General features: G+C 36.3%; 2 protein-coding genes across 2 annotated transcripts; both read right to left on the bottom strand.

The window, feature by feature from the left end:
• Nucleotides 1–4,559: 4,559 nt before the first annotated feature.
• On the bottom strand, nucleotides 4,560–11,884 carry LOC111397392 (30S ribosomal protein S1-like). Its single transcript, XM_023024296.1, is given in 8 exon segments — nucleotides 4,560–5,178; nucleotides 5,302–5,350; nucleotides 5,825–5,950; nucleotides 8,249–8,346; nucleotides 8,487–8,567; nucleotides 9,340–9,404; nucleotides 9,407–9,479; nucleotides 10,819–11,884. Coding segments are annotated over 8 exon segments (1,536 nt in total). The 5' UTR covers nucleotides 11,683–11,884; the 3' UTR covers nucleotides 4,560–4,998.
• A 2,690-nt stretch (nucleotides 11,885–14,574) lies between these two features.
• LOC111398056 (3-ketoacyl-CoA synthase 17-like) lies at nucleotides 14,575–15,993 on the bottom strand. Its single transcript, XM_023025011.1, has one exon. The coding sequence runs from the start codon at nucleotides 15,991–15,993 to the stop codon at nucleotides 14,575–14,577; it is 1,419 nt and encodes a 472-aa protein (XP_022880779.1).
• Nucleotides 15,994–21,625: the final 5,632 nt, after the last annotated feature.

Below are 21,625 nucleotides of genomic sequence, written 5' to 3'. Positions count from 1 at the left end.
ATTGATATTTCAGTTATTTCTTGAATACTTCTTTCCCTTTCCTTACAACACATTATCATACTTCGAACATTTTAACTTTTAATTGAGGTGACTAATCGTGTTAATGTTTGGTGTAGATTAAAATCAAATTTTTAGTAAATTTTAATTAAACTTAGTGGAACGTGTGTATTGAAAAGTTGTGATTCCATCAAATATGTAATTAAAATTAATTATTTACATTAACTTGAAATTTTAATCGATAACAAATAAGGGTATAATGTCACCATGAATAAAAATAGTGGATTCAAAATTTCGCCATCATGCATGAGAACATTTTATATGCATAAAACTCTTTGACGCAGTCTCGGGTCCTTATACTTCAACTCCTGTAGTTTCTTTTGTATGTTCAAGTAAGCGCAAATGAATCATGATTACAAGATTCTATCCATCGCGTAGATAAGTTTGCGTCCATCCTTATAATCTGAGAGTGGTGATTCGACACTGATAAATCATGAAAATTTGAATTTACTACAAAACCTTGATTTCAAGTTTCGTCGTCATTCGTCATTCAATTTTTTAAGAATGTTAGAGACATATTGAAGACAATATCTAAATATACACACTTGATCGACTTCCACGGGGTGTAATACGAAATAGGTCACATTCAACGACTATAATACCCTTTGCATGAAGTCCATTCCAATTCGAAGACAAGGATCATTTTTGTCAATGAATAATTTCCAGCAATTAAACGGATAATTTTTCAAAGTTTTCAGAGTCAGTACGTACTCCATGAAAATTATGTAGCATAAATGCATTGGGAAATGTAGAGTTTGATGATAATAGGAGTGAGGCAGCTTAGGGGATTGTGAAAAGCAAAAGCTGTACTTAAAAATAATTACTTATGGAAAAAATTATTTGGTCTAATCTAATGAGTTCTAAGGAAGGGCGTGCATAAAGAGGAAAAATTGATAGCGGGGTTTGTTTTTTTAAGTTAAAAGTTGAAATAAGTCATTATTTTACTATCTTTGAAAATTATTTTACTGTCTATTGATGGTATGGTAAAAATAAGTAAGACAGTGTGTTTTTTGTTATCGAGGAAGGGCTGGTGGGTGTGTTTCGGGAGTAGGGCTAAGAAAAATTGCAGTCACATGAGATAGAGATAGAGATGAATATTTTAGGGCAAAATTAACTGCTAGGGTTTGAGAAAGCTTTTAATTTTTTTTTCTTTTCTTTTTTGGAGATACTGTAAATTTTTTGAAATTTTACTGTCCGTGTCTGGATTCATTTTTGTTCGAGTAAGTATATAAACTTGCTTATATATGTCCTTTTTCTTGTTCTAAAATTGATACTGCTATTTAAAAGAATTTCAAGATTGCTAATTGTCGAGGTGGGAAAATTTTCTTTTTTCGTGTGTTGTTTGAAGACGTTCTTTATGATCTTGAGGTCATCGATTGTGTTAATTTAAACAAGGGAACTTCTTAGATAAGGTCTTTGATGAATTGTCTTCTTTGCTCTTTTGATTTGCACATCTCGTAGCTCCTATGGAGTTTTGCAGTTGAAAACGGTTATTTCGTTTGGAAAATTGAACGATGAAAGCGAACGAGATGCGTGTTAGAATTTCTTTCTTGGTGCGTAATTGAACAGTACGGGCTTGAAAATGTAGGGGCCACCTATATTACCAGATAGTGGTTGATTAGGTTATAGTCGGATCCTCATGTCTAAAATCGAGCCTCAAATTATATTCAGCCCGTGTTGTTCCACATTTTTCCAAAATGAAAATGGGTTTTCCAATCGTTCTGCACACTTTTTAAAGCCAAATGTGAGATGCAAGTCAAAGAAATCATGTCAGATGGACCCAAAATCGGCTCTATTTCTTCTGAAAGTGGAGGAAAAAATGGAAAACAAACAGGGGCTCAATATATAAACTGAGTCAAAATAGGGAACCAGATTTCTACCCCGTTAATGCCAGCATCAAGGGTGCGATAGCATGGAAAAGCAAATTTGGGCGCTGCTTCTTCTGCAATGACTCTTGCAATTGCAGGTTCAACTTTATCCTCCTATGCATTTTGGTCCCTGAATCCAATTTCTTGTTCAGCCCAAATCTCCAAAACTGCATATTAGGCCTTTCAACATCAGAACTTGACATATTGGTCCCTGAATTTCCAACTTCAATCATTTTTCTATCCAAACTCTTTTCTTTTCATCGTTTCTTGTCCAATATCATGTTCCTCCTAAAATAATCATAAAACATGCAAAATTAAGTATCTACGCATGAACGCACTCTCAAACACCTACTTTGAAGATCCACATAAGTGTTAAAATCACATTTGTCATCGTACTTATCAATAATCAATATAATTTGAACATACTATTATACTTATTTACATTTTGTCAAACATAAATAATAAATTTACATTTTTTGGGTCTGAAGTTACCTGTCCGATTGGATTAATTAATTATCAAGTCAAAAAAATTATAACATAATCCCCTTAAAATGGCGTTATCAAATCTCAATCAAAATAATGATATTTTTGGCAGTAAAAAAGCTTGGAAAGAAGTCAAAGCCTTTCTTAAGGTAGACGTATTAATAATAAGTGCATGATTTTCAGATGCATCTACAAAATAGTGTCCGGAATCTTGATTAATAATGGATTAAGTTTTACGTTAGCATTCATATAAAGTGATTTTTCAAACACAATTATTCACATTGGGGCAAAAAATTTGGAAGAAAATTCGATTTTTATTTTAAATTTTAGGCACTAACTTTCATCTTCAAGTCCTATGTCTCTCATAACATGTATTTTAATTTTAAACAATCTTGAATCGGAGCGAACTAATCAGTTTTAATTGAAATATGATCCCGGGTTCTTAGATCCGAGAAACCAATGATTTTGTGTGATTCTTGAATCTAACTCTACAGCCTAATTTTAATTCTCACCCAGGTTTATATGTTAATGGTCCCTCAATTAAATCATAAGTTGTGTATACAAAAATAATCAACGTTTTTGTTACTTGAAACAAAAATGAAAGTGAAACAAGAAAGTTTATACTATAATTTAGAATTTATTATTGAAGCATAGAAGCATTATATTGAATCCAAACGGAATAATTTTGGTCCGATCCAACCCCTTTTTGCCCCTATAATAAATGAATTTTGTTGGGTTGATAGGGGTTCTATGAGCACTCACACCAAGTGAGTCTTGCATTGGACCCACTTGTATAAAAAACTACCAAAAATCCCACCCATTCACCCCCGGTTCTGTGAGTGTTCGATACGGATTCTGCGAACCCGTACATGAAGCAGCCCCCATAACAAATTATTCTTAAAAATCTGAATCCAACCACATGGTGCGAACCACCCTTCAAGATTTTGTAATTGATCTTCAAGATAAATAAATCAGTCTGTGCCAACTCTTGAGCTTGTTTTTGCTTTTAATTTAAGAAAATAAAAGTTGAAATTTTCTCTTGAGTAAGAAAACCTCAAAACCTTTAATGAAGAGGAAATTTAGACATATTAAGGTGGTCCAACTAGCTCCCCACTTGAGGGACAAGCATGAAAACTCCATATTATAGTGTCTAATTTAACAATCTTTACAAGATGACGACTCGTTTGAACTTAACAATACTAAAATCTGATTACTCGTTTGAGCTTTAAATTGACCATGTCGATGATATGAACTTAGTGGGCTTGGAATCGTCCTTTACATGGAAGTCATATAAAAATGAATTAATCTTACCATTAATGGCCTAAATTAAGCAGAGCCTTTTTAGCTAATTTAATCAGTTTAAGATGCATTGAACCCCCAACCTAATGACACTAGGGTAGGGCGTGACTCTCCACTACGGGATTCCATCCAACATACATATAATTACACACACAATGTGTCTGCGGAATTTGATATACATTAGGTTAGGTGGGACCCAAGAATCCACCGTAGTTTTTTCTAATTTTCTCACTTCGAGCCAAGAGATTTATTGCCACATTCTTATGAAGTAATATTCAAGTTTCAACAAGTTATGTGTAAACAAAGTCATTGTGAATTCCGTATTCCATGCAAGATTCCAACCACTAGATAACATTCTTAATATTTTCGACCTGGTTTGTGCATTATTGATGATGATATATGAAGATCTCAACTTTCTTGAGCTTTACCACGTTTAAGATATTTTACTATTTTTGACTGTCTACTCTTTACTGTCATAATAATAATAATCATCATCATCATCTTCGTTACCATCTATGTAGCCAGTGCCAGTTCTAGAAATCTCAAGGCCGCCAAGGGCACCCATATGGCTCATTCTCTTGTTTGCATATCCAAGAGGTTTAACACCCTCGCTTCATAGATGAGTTCGTGTGACATGAGCAGCATAGCAGAAGAAATCCAATCTTTTTTCTCAACTCAATAGGTGGACAAGCCATTTCTAAATGGTACGAGTATATGATAGATTGAATAGCTCAAGGATGGCAGAGGAGAGTGACATTGTTTTTAGTTATATAAGATTCCACAGTACTCCAATGGTGAAATGGGGTACGAATGTAGTAAAACATGGAAACTATTGGCATAGCTTAATTTCAATTCCAAGAATAGTTACCAATTTAGAATTATAAATGCAGCAGGTCGACAACCTTATGATTAACACAACATAGACATGCATCACAGCTGGATTGCACAAACGTTTTTGAGTAAACTTAAGTTTAGAAGATATGTTCGACATTGGATTTCTTATGTTAAATTAGCAAAGTGAAGGGAAATAACACTGTAACTTGTATCATTAAAATGTAGGCGAAGGGGAGAAATCAACTCGGGGCACTATGTCGTTCTGGCGAATTTGGATGGTGCCCAATCCAAAATGCAGCAAGTGCCAATTGCCAGAAGAATCGATCATTGAAGTGAGGGGTTTCAAACGGAAGATGAATTCCATTCAGCATGTAGCGGCTCATGGAGGAAGAAGCACGACTGACGTCCAAAATCCTCCTTTCCAGTTTGAATTCCCTTTTCTTTTGAAATGCCATCGTCATGGATTTGTTGCGTTGTCTCTTTCAAATTTGAACCATTTCCAGTTAGCATACGGAGTTTCTTCATTTTCAAAAGGTAAGCCATCCGTGGGAAGGGCTTCCTCTTTGCGGGTCGCTGAAACAGCTAAAATTTTTTGCCTGTACCTTTTTGCCATTGCTTCTGCTTCAGAAAATACTTTCTGCAACAAACGGAAAATAAAACGCAAGATGAACACTCGTAGCTTTCAAGCAATTAAAATCTTTGTATAGTTGATACGGAAAGTAAAATGAGGAAGTGAAATGGATTTGTTGATATCATGTACCTCCTTGTTTGATAAAAATAGACCTGGCACACTTTCGAGGTCTGCGGTACTACATGCCATAACAATCAAATTTAATTAGAAATTTAGCACTTGTGTAGCAGTTACATCAAATCAACAAGAAAAATTCGCGACATAAAATAATTTTTGATTGTTCAGTCAACTCTGTAAGATATATTCATGGAGAGGGTTACATTTAGGAAACAACAAATAAAATGCGCCAAATACTCTGGTAAATCTTATGGCATCCTACATTTGAAAAAGTAAGTTGACGTATGTAACAAGAGAGAATCAAATTCCAAGCACAAAGGGAAGTCGAAAACTCCACCTCCCTTCTGAAAGAGAGAATATTCGCAATGTTATGGTACAATTAATTATCACTAACAAACTTGTGCTGTTCTCAACATATCCTCCACTTAAAGAATCCAAAAACTTTTAACAGCCAATCAATTATATGTTCTTAAAAACGTTATCGAGTAAAATAGTGTCAATTGCAAAGCAATCAAAAAAGAGAGCATCAGTGTACCTGAGAGAAATTTTGTCAGGAAACATAGACTTCACAACCAGAACTTTAACCTTCTCGCCAACTGCCAAAAGATCAGTAACAGAAGCAATTCTTCCTTTGGTGATGTTTGAAATATGCAGCAATCCACTACAAAAGGGTAAAAAGAAGAGTTAGTTATTCTAGTAATCCACAAAGAGGAGACAGGTAGGTTCCTGTTCTCAATTATCTATTGTCCATACATTTCATTTTTTATGCATAATCTTCAAAAGAAATGATAAAGAGGTGAAGAGCATCTACCAAATTTAGAAATTTGAGACCAAGAGTCAGCTCAACTAAACTTCCCCAACTCATTATAGGTGGTTGCAAGTTTAATCTTGCCTTGGTTGGTCAGCATACTCAATGACTGGAAAAGGTTTACCGTTTGTGCAGCAAATTACCATAAACAAACCAACAAATTGACTTTATCAATGCAGTCATCTCTTACGCTATACCCTTTGGCGATCTTTCTTAGAGCTGCACAACCCCTGATCTTGATTGACCCAACCATCAGGCAAGCACTAGAAGTCCGACAGATTAAGGATCTTCCTTGGTTGATATTCTTCAAATCTAGTGATCTTCACCTGCTCCTTTCAGATTTTCCATTGTGTTGCTGCCAATATGTCCGACAAAAGTGATAAGACCCTTTCTAGAAACAAGTGGTCTCCTCTTCCCTGACTATTCAACATACTAACTCACCTGTTCATGATAAATTGGATGGGGCTATCTACCTTGTTTGATCTAATATACGGGAGTTACATATTGTGGGTCGAAACGAAAGAAAAAAAGGCTATATCACAGTACGGAAGGTCACATTGCCAGAGAATGATTTGAGTTATGATAAACGGGAGGTTGAAGATGTTTTAGTCAAGTCTTGGCTCATAAGTTCCATGACTGACAACCTGATGTCTCATTTTGTACAGTTTGGCATTACCTTGTTTGATCTAATATACGGGAGTTACATATTGTGGGTCGAAACGAAAGAAAAAAAGGCTATATCACAGTACGGAAGGTCGCATTGCCAGAGAATGATTTGAGTTATGATAAACGGGAGGTTGAAGACGTTTTAGTCAAGTCTTGGCTCATAAGTTCCATGACTGACAACCTGATGTCTCATTTTGTACAGTTTGGCATTCTATTTGTAACGGTGATGTATAACAAGCGCTTTTCAATTTGAAATTGGCCGTTAAACTACGTGTTATACAAAAACTCCACATGGTAAGTCACGATCATTAGAAAAAAAAATTACAATTCAACCAAATCATCCAAGTAAAATGTTTTATCACTTATCCAACTTACACTATAATCACAGTTTACTTAGCCCCCAGGTTAAACAAGTTTGAGATGCAGTAAAAGGAGCTATTTTGACATTTTCGACTTTTACCAGGTATATGAATTGAAGAAGTCGTTCCATTTGTGTCAAGGTGGGCAATCTCCTACTAAATACCACAATGTACTCAACTCCATATTCAAGGAACTTGATCATCAGCGACCTAATGACATGACTTGTGCAGTCGATATTGAGAAGCATAAAGCATATAGCTGATGATCAGGTATGTATGTTTCTTGTAGGTATTGACCACAACTTGGATCAAGTTAGTATTTGTGTTTTGGCTACCTCTCCTCTTCCACTAAAAGAGATCTAGTCACTAGTCTGTTATGAAGTACAGAGGGAAGTTACTATCAGTATAAGGTCGTCTTTGAGGCTTCGGCTTTGGCTATCCAGAAGAATAACTAGCAATTAGCAACTTCAGCTACTTCTACCGGCCTCTGCCACAGTGCTTTACACATAATTGATGTTTGCTGGAAAGTGGAAACTACATGGTTACCCAGAGTGGTTAAGAAATAAGCAAGCTAAAAACGAAGAAGAAAGCTGCACAGGTTATACTACTTGAAGTTACAATCAGATTCGACCAACAGTTTTCAAGTGGTAGGCCATTCTGTAACCATCCAAGTTGGGCATGTGTGCTATTGATGCACCAACTTGACGAGGATAGATATTGAAAAGTTAGAATAAGAATTATTGAAGTATTTCTATCTAGTCAATATACTAATTTAGTTAGGAACTAATATTTTTCGTGATCTTTTATCTTTCCTCTATTTTTCCTTATATCGATAGGATTGTACTCCTATAGATGATTATTTGAGCATGTAATAAATCATTCAGCCTAAATTCTATCTATCTCTTAATTGAACTTAGCAGTTTGTCTTACCTTCATTAGGAAGTAAATTAATATGCAGATTTATTTGTCTGCAGCACCAATCTCACTTTATTGTCACATCTATAAAAAGTTAATCTAGCTTTTCTCATTATCAAGAGAACAAAAAATGAACCAAGCAAGTAATTATTTATCAGCATCAAGTGGCAAACTAAATTATGAAAGATAATCCATTAAATCAGCAATTTACCTCCTTTTAGTATCGCCTATCCTTATCTGAGCACCATATGGAAAGATTTTCCTCACTGTTCCTTCTAGAAGCGTTCCCTCTTGAAGATGCAACATTTCCTGTCACATTGTATAGCCAAACAAAAATCAACAGGGAAAGAAGCAAACAACAAAATTAATCATATTGAAAAGAGCCATTAAGAAAATAAAACGCCCAAATAAAAAAGACAGGAAGAGATTATTCATAGTGAAAGACAAACCCAAGCTTCCTTCTCGCTGAGTATTAAGTCATTGGTATCTGAATTTATTCTGGTAATTTGCACATATATTCGTCGTCCCACCTGCCATATCAAGAAATAACCTATAAATGGGTGCACGTCATAATGCAATAATATGCAAATGCATAGCTAATACAAGTGTATCGTCAGATTTGGAAATCGGGATTCTTTGAACTATGACTCTTATAGGTGATAGAATAACTGTGAGTGGTGATTCGTACATACAAAAAAGTAGTAATGGAACACTAACTTGACAATTAGTTATGATAGCTGTAATGTTTTTACCAAAGAACACAAGGCGCTGTTGGGCAAAAAGGAATAGTTGCGCCGACCAGCAGTTAGTCTTTATTCATCTTGGTCATTCACAAGGCAGATGAACTAAGGAGACATTTGTCTCTAGACCACTCATTTCAATAAAAAACACGAGACTGGATCAACAGTGGTCCTTCTTCCACAAACATTAATTTGTAATGGTGAAATAATCCAATATGGTCCCTAAATGAAGTTGAAACAGTCTGAGTTGGAGTTATTTAATCCCCGCTTAACTAATTTTTATATATTTGAAAAATTACAGATATCCTTAGTCATGTCCTTGCATTATCCAGCCAATGACTAGAAACCTGGTAGAAGAATGTGCTGGTTATCCTTCCTTAATGCAGGTTTAGTTTCTAAAATATAGACTGCAAATAAGATCTGATTTTGCATGATGTAACTGACCAGACAAGAAGTAGATAGAAATGTCTATACCAACGTATGGAAAACAATTACGATCCTTGGAACAAAAACTAGTGCAGGAAAAAGAGAAGAAGACATGCAAAAGTGCACTTTGACATACGTTCTCTTTCAGTTGGGTGAAATTGCTAACTTTATTCATCAATTCAGCTTTTGGAAGAAAAGTACTTCTATTCTTGTAAGGAGACCACCAGTGTTCCATTCAGTTATTTTAACCTCTATCGGTTCGTTGAGCTGCTTAATCTGTGCAAGATAAACAATCTTATACAGCAGTTCTCCAACAAAAGAAGAATACACAACTTGGAAAAGACTGAAAGATACAGATGAGTCTCCAACAGCAGGCACTTAAAAATTCCACTGAAACCTCACAGATAAAAAGGAAAAAAGAAAACTTAGTCCTTGTTTGGATAAATTATAAGTTGTTGAAATTATAATGTGATAAGATGAGCAGTGGATAATTGAGCAGTAGTTGTGGGTGCTATGAAATGTATGGTTAAAATTAAATTTTTACTTGACTTTAAATTTTAATGTTTTCCAATCAAGTAGTTAGTGTACATAAGTTAATTTCCACATTAGCATCCAACATCTAACCACAGCTGTATCAATAACCCAACAGCCTCCATGAACCAACTTAGGTTGACTCTTTCGTAGCCTATATATGTCCATCATTCAGTCAAAGTCACCGTCGAAATTAGGGTGAACATAATGCAAACTTATGGCATCGATGAGCCTAACAATTTGTAAAATCAACTCCTCAAGTAGGCTCCATTTGGATATAGAACTTTAGTGGCAAAAACATGCTTATGGTACCAGACGAAACACGAGGCTGTGGATCAACATAATTAAGGGAGATATTTTGCTTTTTGTACGTTATTTCCTTTTAATTCGCATGCCATTCCATTATATTCAAGAGATATTGAAGTTTCATTTTTTTTTTTTTCCTCTTTCAAGATTATGCAGTTAAATTCATTTTGATTGATTTTGCTTATCATTCATCTTTCCTCAATGAAATCTGGGACCGGGATGGAGCTGTGCTGAATTCTTAATAACTTCAATTTTAGTTCAATTGAACTGACTCTTACAAAGTGGTAACTTCCTAGCTACACCAGCCCTCTTTTTCATGCATCATTGGTGGTAAATAAATTCAAAGGTGGCGGCACATTGAGCCTGACAGACTAGCTTATGACAATAAGTCCATTCACAGCAGAATGAATTAACGGCAAGAACAAGTGTCTCAACCGCAAGCCGTTGTCCTGTGAAGGTGACTGGAGGACTATTGTTTTATTTGCTCGGCCAAGGACCTGTATCCTCAATTGTTCCATTTCTTGTTGTTCAACTGTTCAAAATCTAGAGGCATAAAATCTCTAACATGCAAATTCAAATCTCAGACGACACAGCGATATTACAAGAAAGCATTGCCCATTTCAACTGTACTAATTTAAAATCTTTTCAATTAAAATTTCTGATAGAATTGCTGAATTCTAACCCTTTATTAAATTCAAATCGAGCACAAATGCATCATAAAATGTTCAGTCAAAATATATTCAGAGTTCCACAATGAAGAACAGAGAGAGAAAAGAACCTGCCTCACTCGGTGCCAAGCAATGCGCCTAACAAGTCTTCTGGTTGAAAGCAACGGCCGGCCACTAAGAGTCCTGCCAAGAACCTCAGCAAAAAGAACAGTTCCTGGCTCCACAACAGGTTTTCCGGGCTTTGGATCCTCACTCACTGCCTCATCATTCTTCACTATCCAGATCTTCCCTCGCACCATAAAGTCCTTGACGTCCTCCACATCGCACAATAAATGCTCCATCTCCTTGTCATACAAAGGCAATACCTCTTTAGTCAGCATTGTTCCTAATAAATCTGCACCCACATTCACATCAAGCTTATTTTCATTCCCGGAAACAACTACTCCCACCACTGAATCACCAGGTTTCGGGTCATAATACTCTACACTAACTTTCTTATTCTTCTCCTGACTAGAGCTCTCAATTTTACTTTTTCCTGAATCATTTTCTTCATCCGATAGCTTAAAGAACTTGTAAAAAGTCTCCAAAACTTCATCTTTATCAGGTTTCTCCGGTTCAATTTCAACTATTTCTTCAATAGACCCATCATCTAACAGCTTTGGAGATGGCTTGTTAAGTAACTCAAGCTCTTCAAATCCATTTTCAGTCTTTTTGGACAAAAGGGTACCTGTAAAATCCTCAAAAACTCCATTCTTGGAACAAAAGGGAACACGGGTTCGCCTATTCGGTAATTGTACGGAAAAGCACAAGCCTTTGCAAGATTCTGAAGAGAAATTTGGGGTTTCACCAAGTGGGAATTTGGAAGAAACTTTGGTTTGAATGACAGTGGAGTTAATAATCGGAATCTTGGAGGATAAGGATGGGACGAATTGAGGGAAGGACTTGCTTACAGGATGATGAATAAGGATTAGCATGTCTCTGCTTAACCTGCGCACCGCTCGTGAACGGTTACTGAAAACAGTATTGCAGCTTTGCCACTTCTTTTTATCCGTACATGGTGCATGCGCCCTGGTAGATTGTGCGCCAATGGAGTAGTAACCAAAAACTTCTGGCTAGAGAAGAGAGAGGCCCTGCTCGTAAATATTTTTGTTGTGGCCTTTGAGGGGTTTGAGCGGAACAAAGGAAACTGATTGGATAATAATAAGGATTTTGCTAATTGTATATAACAACCTGACTAGAGGATATCTTCACTTTGCTCAAAAGCATCTCAATCGTCAATTTACTCTTTTGAGAGTTTGCTGCTTGGGAGAATCGAGATTGAGTTGGTATTAAGTGTACTGGGTACAAGATCGAAAAGAATGCGAAGCTTTCCATGCCGTGAATAGCCGGGAATTGAGGAATATCCAAAAAGGCATTTTAGGAATCGGTATTGAAAATGACTTGGAAAAAAAGTTGGATGAAAAAGTTGACTATAATTTAAACTGATGAATAGTATAATGATATTTGGCACTATATAATCCTTGTGTAAACATTAATGCACATATAACAAAATCCTAATCTTTTATGTTTCTTTGTAAATTTTTAATTTTAGCACTTTGTGAAGTCATTTTATAATAACTAGTTAATGTTGAAAGTGCGCATACATTATTACGAAAATACTTTATAAGTGCTGTAAAAATAATATTTAAATATATGTGAATATTAATTAGTTTAGAATCAATACTAGCGAATATATAGTTGACAATGAATGTTGAATTATTTATTTAATTTTCAGTTAAGTAAAATTGAATGTTAATTAGCATACATGGACATGGATAATGAAATGTATTTTTGAATGTGAAAATCTAATTAACTTATTATTAGAATTAAAAACACTTAAATATATAAATGAAGATGAATATTAATTAAATGAATATGAATGTTAATTAATTGAGAATTAATAATATATATATATATATATATATATATATATTGATGGTAAATAAATGAAATACAATTTGAAAAACAGAAAATAAGGTAATATTAAAATAATTGAAATATAGTAGGTTAGAATCGTCCAAAAAATAATTCTTTGATATTTAATATATTATCGATAAGGTGAGAGTTTTGTTTTTTTATCTACCTATCGATGGAAAACTACGTGAAGATCATGATCATTCCCATTCGATCGAAATTTTCAAAAGGTGAGGTGCAAGCTGAGCGAGAGCAATTATTAGAAATTCCTCATTTATGATGTGAATTTAATTAATTAATTAATTATTTTATATACTATTTAAATTGAGAGTTATAAAAATAATGAAAAATAGGGATGGGGTCAATCTTTCTATTGGTGAGTATCCTTCGCCAATAGGTGTTTTATCGTCGCCACTTCAACTCACATGGAGATGGAGAGCTTCTTCGAAAGTTGTTTTCCTTCTTTGGTGCATGTTACGCCTCGGAACGCGCACCACCGTATATTCCGACCTGATAAAGACTCATTCGAAGTCTTTTCGAAGTGATATCGGCATTACCTGCAACCTAATAGCGCGCTGCGAAGTACAAGCGCTCCCTACTATTGACCTGACCGAAGCACCTCGCCCCCCGAGGCCGAGGCCAAGTGGACCCCGGTTAGAAGATCCGTCGCCAATTTCAGAAAGAGATTTGTGCCAAGATCCTTCCTGCACCTAAGGTTTAAATTGATTTGACATCTCCACGAGGCTAGTTGATGTGACTTATCAACTTTATGTCAATTCAACTCAGAAGAAACAAGCTGTCCGCCCACTCTCCAGATGCGACTGATTGACGCCTATGAGCGGACGTCTCATACCGTTAGATGTATACACACATCCCACATCCAACGACTCATACCACCTATAAATACCCAAGGTTTGGCAAGAGGCAAATGTAATGAAACTCTTACTACATAGCACTCCATAGCAAGCTTCTATATTTTCTCCTCCCCCTTATTATTGATTTGCACAGTCCCTGGGTACTGTTCCGACCACCTAAATCTGACTTGACCGTCGGAGTGTATACGGCCGCCACCACCCTCGCTGGTCCCGGCCGTGTGCGTCTGACCATTCGTTGATTGTGCGCAGGGAGGAATACGTGGAGTAGCTCTTGATTGGCCACGTGGAATGACCAATTTTCGAGGTCAACAGTGCATAATCGTTGCAACGAATCTCTTTGAGCCTCTTATCTCTGCTTTGCCCTTTAAATAGATGATTTCGACAACATGATTGTGAGGATGGGGTGAGAGAGCGCAGTGAGAGGAGTACTCAGTTGAACTTGTGCATGCAAGGTAAGATTTTAGGACAGAAATGCACAAATATATTTTTATTTAAGTTCGAGGTTATCTTTATTAATGGAGTTTAAGTTGGAGTTTAAAAAAAAAAAAAATGGGAAAAAGAGGAGCTTCTTGTGTTAGTATAATGTCAATGAATGGAGTAACGGAAGGCATACATGAGGTTCTTAAGTCTGGATTTATGTAAAGAACAACTTTGAAGTTTACTAAATTAAGTTATTAGTAAATTTTAAAATATTTGATCAAATACACACAAAATGTTGTTACCCAATTCAATTTATACCTCGTTCTAGCATTCAGGCGAACTCTCTAAAAATTACATTCCAAAATAGTAAATAGACAGTTCATAACTACTCGACGCTAAAACAAACCACAAAATTTAAAATACCAACTAATCAATTATTATCTAATTAATAAAAAATATGTTGCCACATATATTTCCATGTTGATAGTCTTTCAAAATGGGCCATCGAGCTGAGAAAATGTTTTAATATTTCAGGGACCCTTTTTTTTTTTTGGTTACTGGGTATTCACTAATACTATTCACCAACAGGCTTGGTAGGTTTTCTTGGAGTTGAACTTATCAAGTCTTCAATGGATAATTTTGGATGCAATCATTCCATGGATTATCAAATTCTTGGCTTGAATTTTGAAGCCATTTCCACACTAAGCTACCAACTTTGAACCCTGTTCCAAATGCAAGCATCCACATTCTATCACCCATTTTTGCTCTTTTCTTGGCTTCAAAATAAGCTAATTCATAGAATACAAGACTACTAGACGTGTTCCCGAACCGGTTTAGAGTCATTCGAGCTGGCTCAATCACCTCGTCGTCCAGTTTGAGAACTCGGGCTACGTTCTCAATCACAGCCCTACCACCCGTGTGTATACATATATGCTCGAATGCTGTCTTGAAGTCTGGGACGATAGGCTTCGACTCGTCACCCCAAAACTTGGCCGAAACTACCGAGTAGGCATAATGAACGATTTGACTCAGTGGCAAGACTCGTGGTGCTAAAATCTTGATGTGCTTACGTAAGCTCATGCCAGCAACCCTAATCAAATCCTTGGTGAGTGAAATCCCATTAATACCCTTCTCATCCTCTTCTTGAAATGCAGCTCTATAGGCGCCGTCATCAGCCCCGTCGTGAGTCCTAAGCGAGTCAACAAGTTCCATCTTGGCAACACGGCGGTGACTCGGGTCGTTGGTGATCAACGCGGCGGCGCAGCCGACCCGGAAGATACAATTAGTCACCAGCATTGGACGGTTGTCACCGGAGTACCAATTTAAAGTGATACTCTCAGTGACGACTACAAGAACATTTTGAATTTTTCGGCTGCTACGTAAAATCTCGGCTGCAAAATCCATTGAAATAACTCCAGAACTGCAACCCATACCACTAAGATTATATGTTTTCACGTCAGGTTTGAGTATATAGTGATTTAAAATGAGTGAAGAAAGTGATGGAGTAGGAGAAAAGCTTCCACTTGTAACAATAACAATGTCTATGGATTGTGGATCGATTAGGGTTTTCAACAGAAGGGCATCAATGGAAGAAAAAATCCCTTCTTCAGCTTCTTGCATGGCGTAATTTAGTGTAGGAACACCATCTTCTTCAAAAATGAACGCGGGCCCATAAGTTTCATCACCTAAACCCGATTTCAGATAAATGTTACGCATGAAGTCTAGGGTTTTCTCGGTGAACTGTGCATTTCGGCTCACAAAATTCTCAGCCACTTGATAGGAGCACTTCCGGTGAGGTGGTGGTTTGTAACAGGTGTAGTTTAGCATGTAAACCTGGCTTGGGCGGGTGTAGAAGTAGTAGAAAATGGAGATGAATGTGCAGATGGTGCATGATAGTGAGAGGCGAAGGTTGGCGGAGAGAAGGTGGAGGACAGCAGCGAATGGGGCGGAGGATATGGTTTTGTGGAGGAGAGGGGTAAAGAATAGAAGTGCTAGAAATGAGAGCTGGAGGATCTGAATATTTACTTGTAGTTTCATTTTTTAACTGGTTTTTCTCCCAGAATAAGAATATAGGAAATCGGACACTTCACTGACAATGCATGCATAATGTATATATATATAGGGTGGGGGTGGAGCATTGAAATTTACTTAGTGCACGTTCGGGAAATATTATAATTTCTTTGCAAGTAAATGGTCAAAGTCTAATATTTATTTTAACTATATATTACATACAACAAAAAAGCTTCAAATGGGTTGGTCGTATATCCACGCGTCGTAGAACCATTCGCTCTCAACTCCTCTGATCTCGAGCCTTGCAATAGCTTGACGTCCTGCGTGGCAAGAAAGAGAAACAAATTGGGTGTGCAACCCCAATATGTCATAATTTGAATGAAAAATCCTGCTCAACCATATTGTTAACACAAAGATTGACACATCTCTTACAGTCGAGGTGTGGGTCCCGCGCTAATAAAATAATGTCGAGCTCCTATGTGTGTGTGATATGTTAACCCTTGTGTCAACCGATGTGGTCATGTAGCACAACCCAATTTGAATAGTTCAAGGCATCATAATTAAACAAACGATTCTATCACCTGTGCTAATAGGATTATCGTACCCAAGATTCACTCATTCGTATGATCCATGGCTACTACTCACTTACCTATCACTCATTTTTATTACATTATAATTTTGTCCAAACAAGCCTAACACTCTTTCAACATCTTTTACTCGTCCAATTCTGCGTGCTCATTACACAAAAAAAATTGTGGGCTAGGAAGGAGTCTGTGTTCAATGTGGAATATGTGCTTATAGGATGACTTCAATTCGGACAGTCTTTATAAGTAGTGGTTTGTTAGAGAATTTCTGTAAAATTCTTGAAAAATGCTAAAATTTGCTGACACTAGTGTAGGTTTGAGGAAAGACACCAAGTTGTTTGTCACGCAAAAGTATAAAAAAATAAAAATATAAATAAAAAATATAAAGTAATTAGAGAAAAATTCGTGTAAAGTCGATCGATTCAAATTGATGTAAATCGTTAAACGAAGTTACTTTGTAATAAAATTCAATGAACATTTGATTCCTCTTTATGTAAGTTGAACTGTCTAATAAATTAATTGAGAGAATTGCTTAAATTACAGCCGCTTTTATACGAACAGACCGTATAGGCAATGAATACTTTAGCTATATTCTGTGAAGGACACCAAGTTGCATATGGGTACTTACTGAACCTTTATTGGTTGGACTATGCTATACAAATATAATGGTTGACATGCGGGATGATAGAGAACTCACACTTCGGGGGTCAGACATTATTTTATTAATGCGGAGTCCACACTCCATATGAAGGTTGATCACCAAATTTCGGGCAGTTCGACATTTTCCTTATTGGTTTACAATGTTCAAAGCAGTGGCCATGCATTTATGAATAATTTGGCTATTTCTCACACATAGCGTGTCCTATATTTTCACAATTTATAATTCCAACAACCTAATCGTACAAATAAAATCTCCGTCTACCCTTCATCGCAAAGGCAGCAGTATTATTATTTCTATTATATTTGAGTGAGAGTAGGGTTGGTTGGCATCGAACTTTTTTTTTTTCATTTTTGTTTCTTTTGTTTTGGGTTTTTTTTAAAGTAGAGGGCAATTTAAAAAAAAAAAAAAAAAAAAAAGTTGAACCTCAATGTTGAGGGTCCTCACCGGCTTGTCCCTAGAGCATTGTAAGAGAACTAAATTGTGGGATGTGTCCCAATAGATTAGGAAACAAGAATTGTATGTACATTGCGTCTACAAAGAGTCAAATTTCATGTCTGAGAAATCAAATCCCCACACTACGGCTACCAGCAAGGCGTAAGATAACCTCACTCCTATCGTTTGCACCACTATGCTATTTCTCGAGGGGCAAGTAGAGGGCAATTTTTGTTGCACGAAACCTTGAATAATCGTAATATGCCCACATACTAGTATTACATACACGAAACCTTAATTATGCCCATGTTTGATCTCCATTACCTGAAAATGAAAATGGGGGGAATATTATTTTTTAGAAAAATGAGTAGTTGAAAAAGAAGGAAAAAATTTCGATTTACATATAGTATTATTTTATGAAAAATTGTGTGATTGAAAATAGGAGAAAGAAAAATGAAATATAATGTAATTTTATTTAATGGGGATTCACATGGCTCTATCTAAAATAAAGTAGGCGTGGACATCACCGTGGCATGCATGTACACTGTTACTTTCAACTCAGAACTGCTCTGTATGTACGCAACCAATCAAAAGAAAGAATCTCGAGTTGACTCATAATTAACAGTAGCTTTGGGTTGTGTGACTCATTTATAACACGAAATGTTAAATATATATACTGCTGTATCCATACGAGTCACGAAGCTCTGACATAGGTATTCCTCTTCATTGGAGGCTGAGGCATTAATATTTCGCTTTAAGACCTTTGAAGATGAATTAATAAATTTTTATTTGACTGAATAACTTAAGTATTTAAGATACCGTTTCACCTTTATGGTATTGTATTAATGTTCCTGCAACGAATTGTAAAACGTTATTTTTGGGTTGTTTGTTTCATCGAAAAAAATTTGTCGAAAGACTTTTAAAAATAGAAGTGTAAAATTTCTTTTAGTTGGGCTAGCTTGACATCTAATGGGTGTAATGTTAATATTCTTGATGCGGTATGTTGATATCCGAACTCCGACCTAATAAAAACAGTTTGCTAACCTCACCTCAGTTAAATGTAAGTTTGGCCCATATTCCCAAATCTGACAAAACCACCGTTATCTCAGAAAAACATCATGATTACCCCTTGTCACATCACCCTATCAATCAGATACACTTACCACAGGTGACATCATCGCCGACCGGAACAATCAATTCTAAGTCCTCGAACTCCAGCCTGTTGCAGGTTATCATTACTTGGGTAACACATTGACACATAACCACCGACCTCATCGACCAATCGCAGGAGAATTTGGCGACCCGAGTTCCTAGCTCGGCATTGTTGCTGATTTGACTGATTTGATATAATTTCGGTTGAAACTATGTATAAATAGTTGAATAGGACTCTTGTAAAAGGCAAGTGATTTCAGACAACAACGCAAGGCATAATTACACTCTCTAAACATATTTTGTGGTCTTTTTTCAATACTAAATCACCATTTTTTCTTAAAGTTGATTTAAGATTAGCCTTGTTAATTTTGACGTCAACACGGTAGAATCAGGATTCTAAAAGGTAAGTCTAGGCACGGGTCACAAGAAAATGCCCCGTCTCGCGTTTGGGCAAAAAAAAAAAAAAAAAAGACAATCAACTCTCGACGAAAAAACAAATTTATGGACATTTGTAATAACTTTGATTAAGTACACGTTGAAGATAAAATATATAACATTAACTTTGAAATGAATTAGTTCAATAAAGGATATCTTTGCAAGAACTCAGACTTTGACGTATGGTTTAACGTAGTTTCTAATATCCAGACACGGGTAATTTAATGCACCATAATTGTTTTAATTTCCAACTTCCAACCCCTCAATTTGTATATGTTTCTTGAACTACACAAAATTCTAAGAAACCCGACATAATTGGACCGTTTATTTTTTCAAACTTAGGGTTCATACAGATCAGTTACTTCTTCGAAATCTACCATGAATGTGAGGTCTCACTCATTGAAGAGGCCCTCAAATTGTGTGCTAATTTTTGTACGGCATGCAAATTGTAATCTATCCATTTGAGTATGATTGCTGTATTCATATTTTGGATTAAATTTAACTCAACAAAATCTTCATGGTGCATTCATTTCAAATTTTGTCCGTTCGAATCTTAGTTTTTCGTTACTGCGCATGACATGACGAGTCAATCATCTGCTTCGTTGGTTCCAATGGTAATAGCTGCTAAATCTGCTATTGGACTGGCCATTGTTATTACTTTTCGAGTCTAAGAGACTATTGATAGCATCAAAGGTTAAACATGATTCCTAGAAAGTTATTAAACTGTGATTTCTTTTCCTTTTATTCTCCTTTGTTTTTGATCTTGACTTGATGGCAGGATAAGGCCTTTCTCGCAGCAAGGGCTTCAAAATTGGGCAGCTCAAGTTTTGGCACTTGGGACAAAATCCATCCATAGTACGATAATTTACAAGGGCCACAATATTACACAAAACCACTACAACAAAAACTGTCTTTTGCAATGGTTAAAAAACGTTGTCATGGACCTTTTGCATCATTCGGGTGTGTGTTGCGGGCTTTGATGTTGCCGTAGGGTGGAAATTTTCGCAACATTCAATACGTGCTGTCATAAAGTTTTTCGCAACGTTTAATGCGTGTTATCTTGAGGTTTTTTGCAACGTTTAACGCATATTGTTTTAAGGATTTTCGCAACGTTCAACGCATATTGTCTTGAGGTTTTTCGCAACGTTCATTGAATGTTGTCTTCTTCTTTTTTGCAACGTTCTTTGAATGTTGTGTTAAGTTTTCTACAACGTTCTTCGACCGTTGTCATTTCTGTTCTCTCTCTCTCTCTCTCCTTTTTTTTTTTTTTTTTTTTTTTTTTTTTTTTTTTTTTGCCTATTCCTTAGTCCTTCCTTGGTTATTGTCCTTCTTCTTCCTTCTTTTTTTCCTCCCCTATTTTCATATAAAACATTGACAGACAAAATTAAAAACAAACATCATTTATTTACGCACAAATGAATAAGGAGACTATGAAATAAAAATTATGACTTCATTACGAAGCATTTAATCTGTACACAATAAACATAGAACGTGTACTACTATTGCTTCTTCAAAACACCTCAATAAACACTTTCTAATCCAGTACTCAAACCCTTATCTTTCACTACATCCATAAGAATAATCTCAGCACTCAAACCCTCAAGCTCCAAAGTTTGAAGCTCCTCCAGAGTAGCTACATATTTATATAGTTTCTTGTGGTTTTCATCCTGTCGATGACGACAATAGTAAGAATGGCACAAGTTATTGCTGAAGCAACTAAATATATGAAGCGACAAAACGGTATCAAGTATCATTACTGTTGGGTATTTTTTTGGTAAGTGATACCCAAATCCCCTAGGCAATGATGAAAATCGAGGCCCGTTTAACTTCATAGGCTATAAGCCTAATATTGAAGAACATATTGGACCCACACCACAATTGATGTAACCCAATTGTATTGGGTATTTGGAGGAAATCAGCCCATTGGGCTAGATGCTCAATACCCGACTATGGAGATAAATGAAATCACAAAAGATAGAATTGGTTGCAGGTTGGATTAACAACAACAAATTGGTATCAGAGCTTGGTGGTGGTGGAATTCAGACCAAAAACCGGCCAGAAAACTGAAGGAGAAGAAAACCCGTTCGAAAATTTTTTGAAAAAACCGAGGCTAAAAACTCCAATTCCGGCCAAACCACTAACCATCCGGGAAAACTGAGGCCAGACCCATAACCAGCAGGTGGAGGCGCTCCTGGTGGTGGTGGTGATTTTTTCCGGCGACGGCGCGTGGTGGTCTGGCGCCGGCGCGTGGAGTTTCCGGTGGAGGCACGTGGCGGCGCGTGGAGCTGATTCCGGCGAAACTGTCTTCAGGCAGTTTGTTCCTCTTGTCATTTCTAACATTTTTCGTGTTGGAAGTTTTCTGTTTCAGGTTACGTAGAAAAAGTTGGACGATTTT

This window comes from Olea europaea, chromosome 7 (genome assembly GCF_002742605.1).
Source record: "Olea europaea var. sylvestris chromosome 7, O_europaea_v1, whole genome shotgun sequence".
Lineage (NCBI taxonomy): Eukaryota > Viridiplantae > Streptophyta > Magnoliopsida > Lamiales > Oleaceae > Olea > Olea europaea.
Note: the sequence above shows the minus strand (reverse complement) of the source record. Positions and strands in the feature narration are given on the sequence as shown.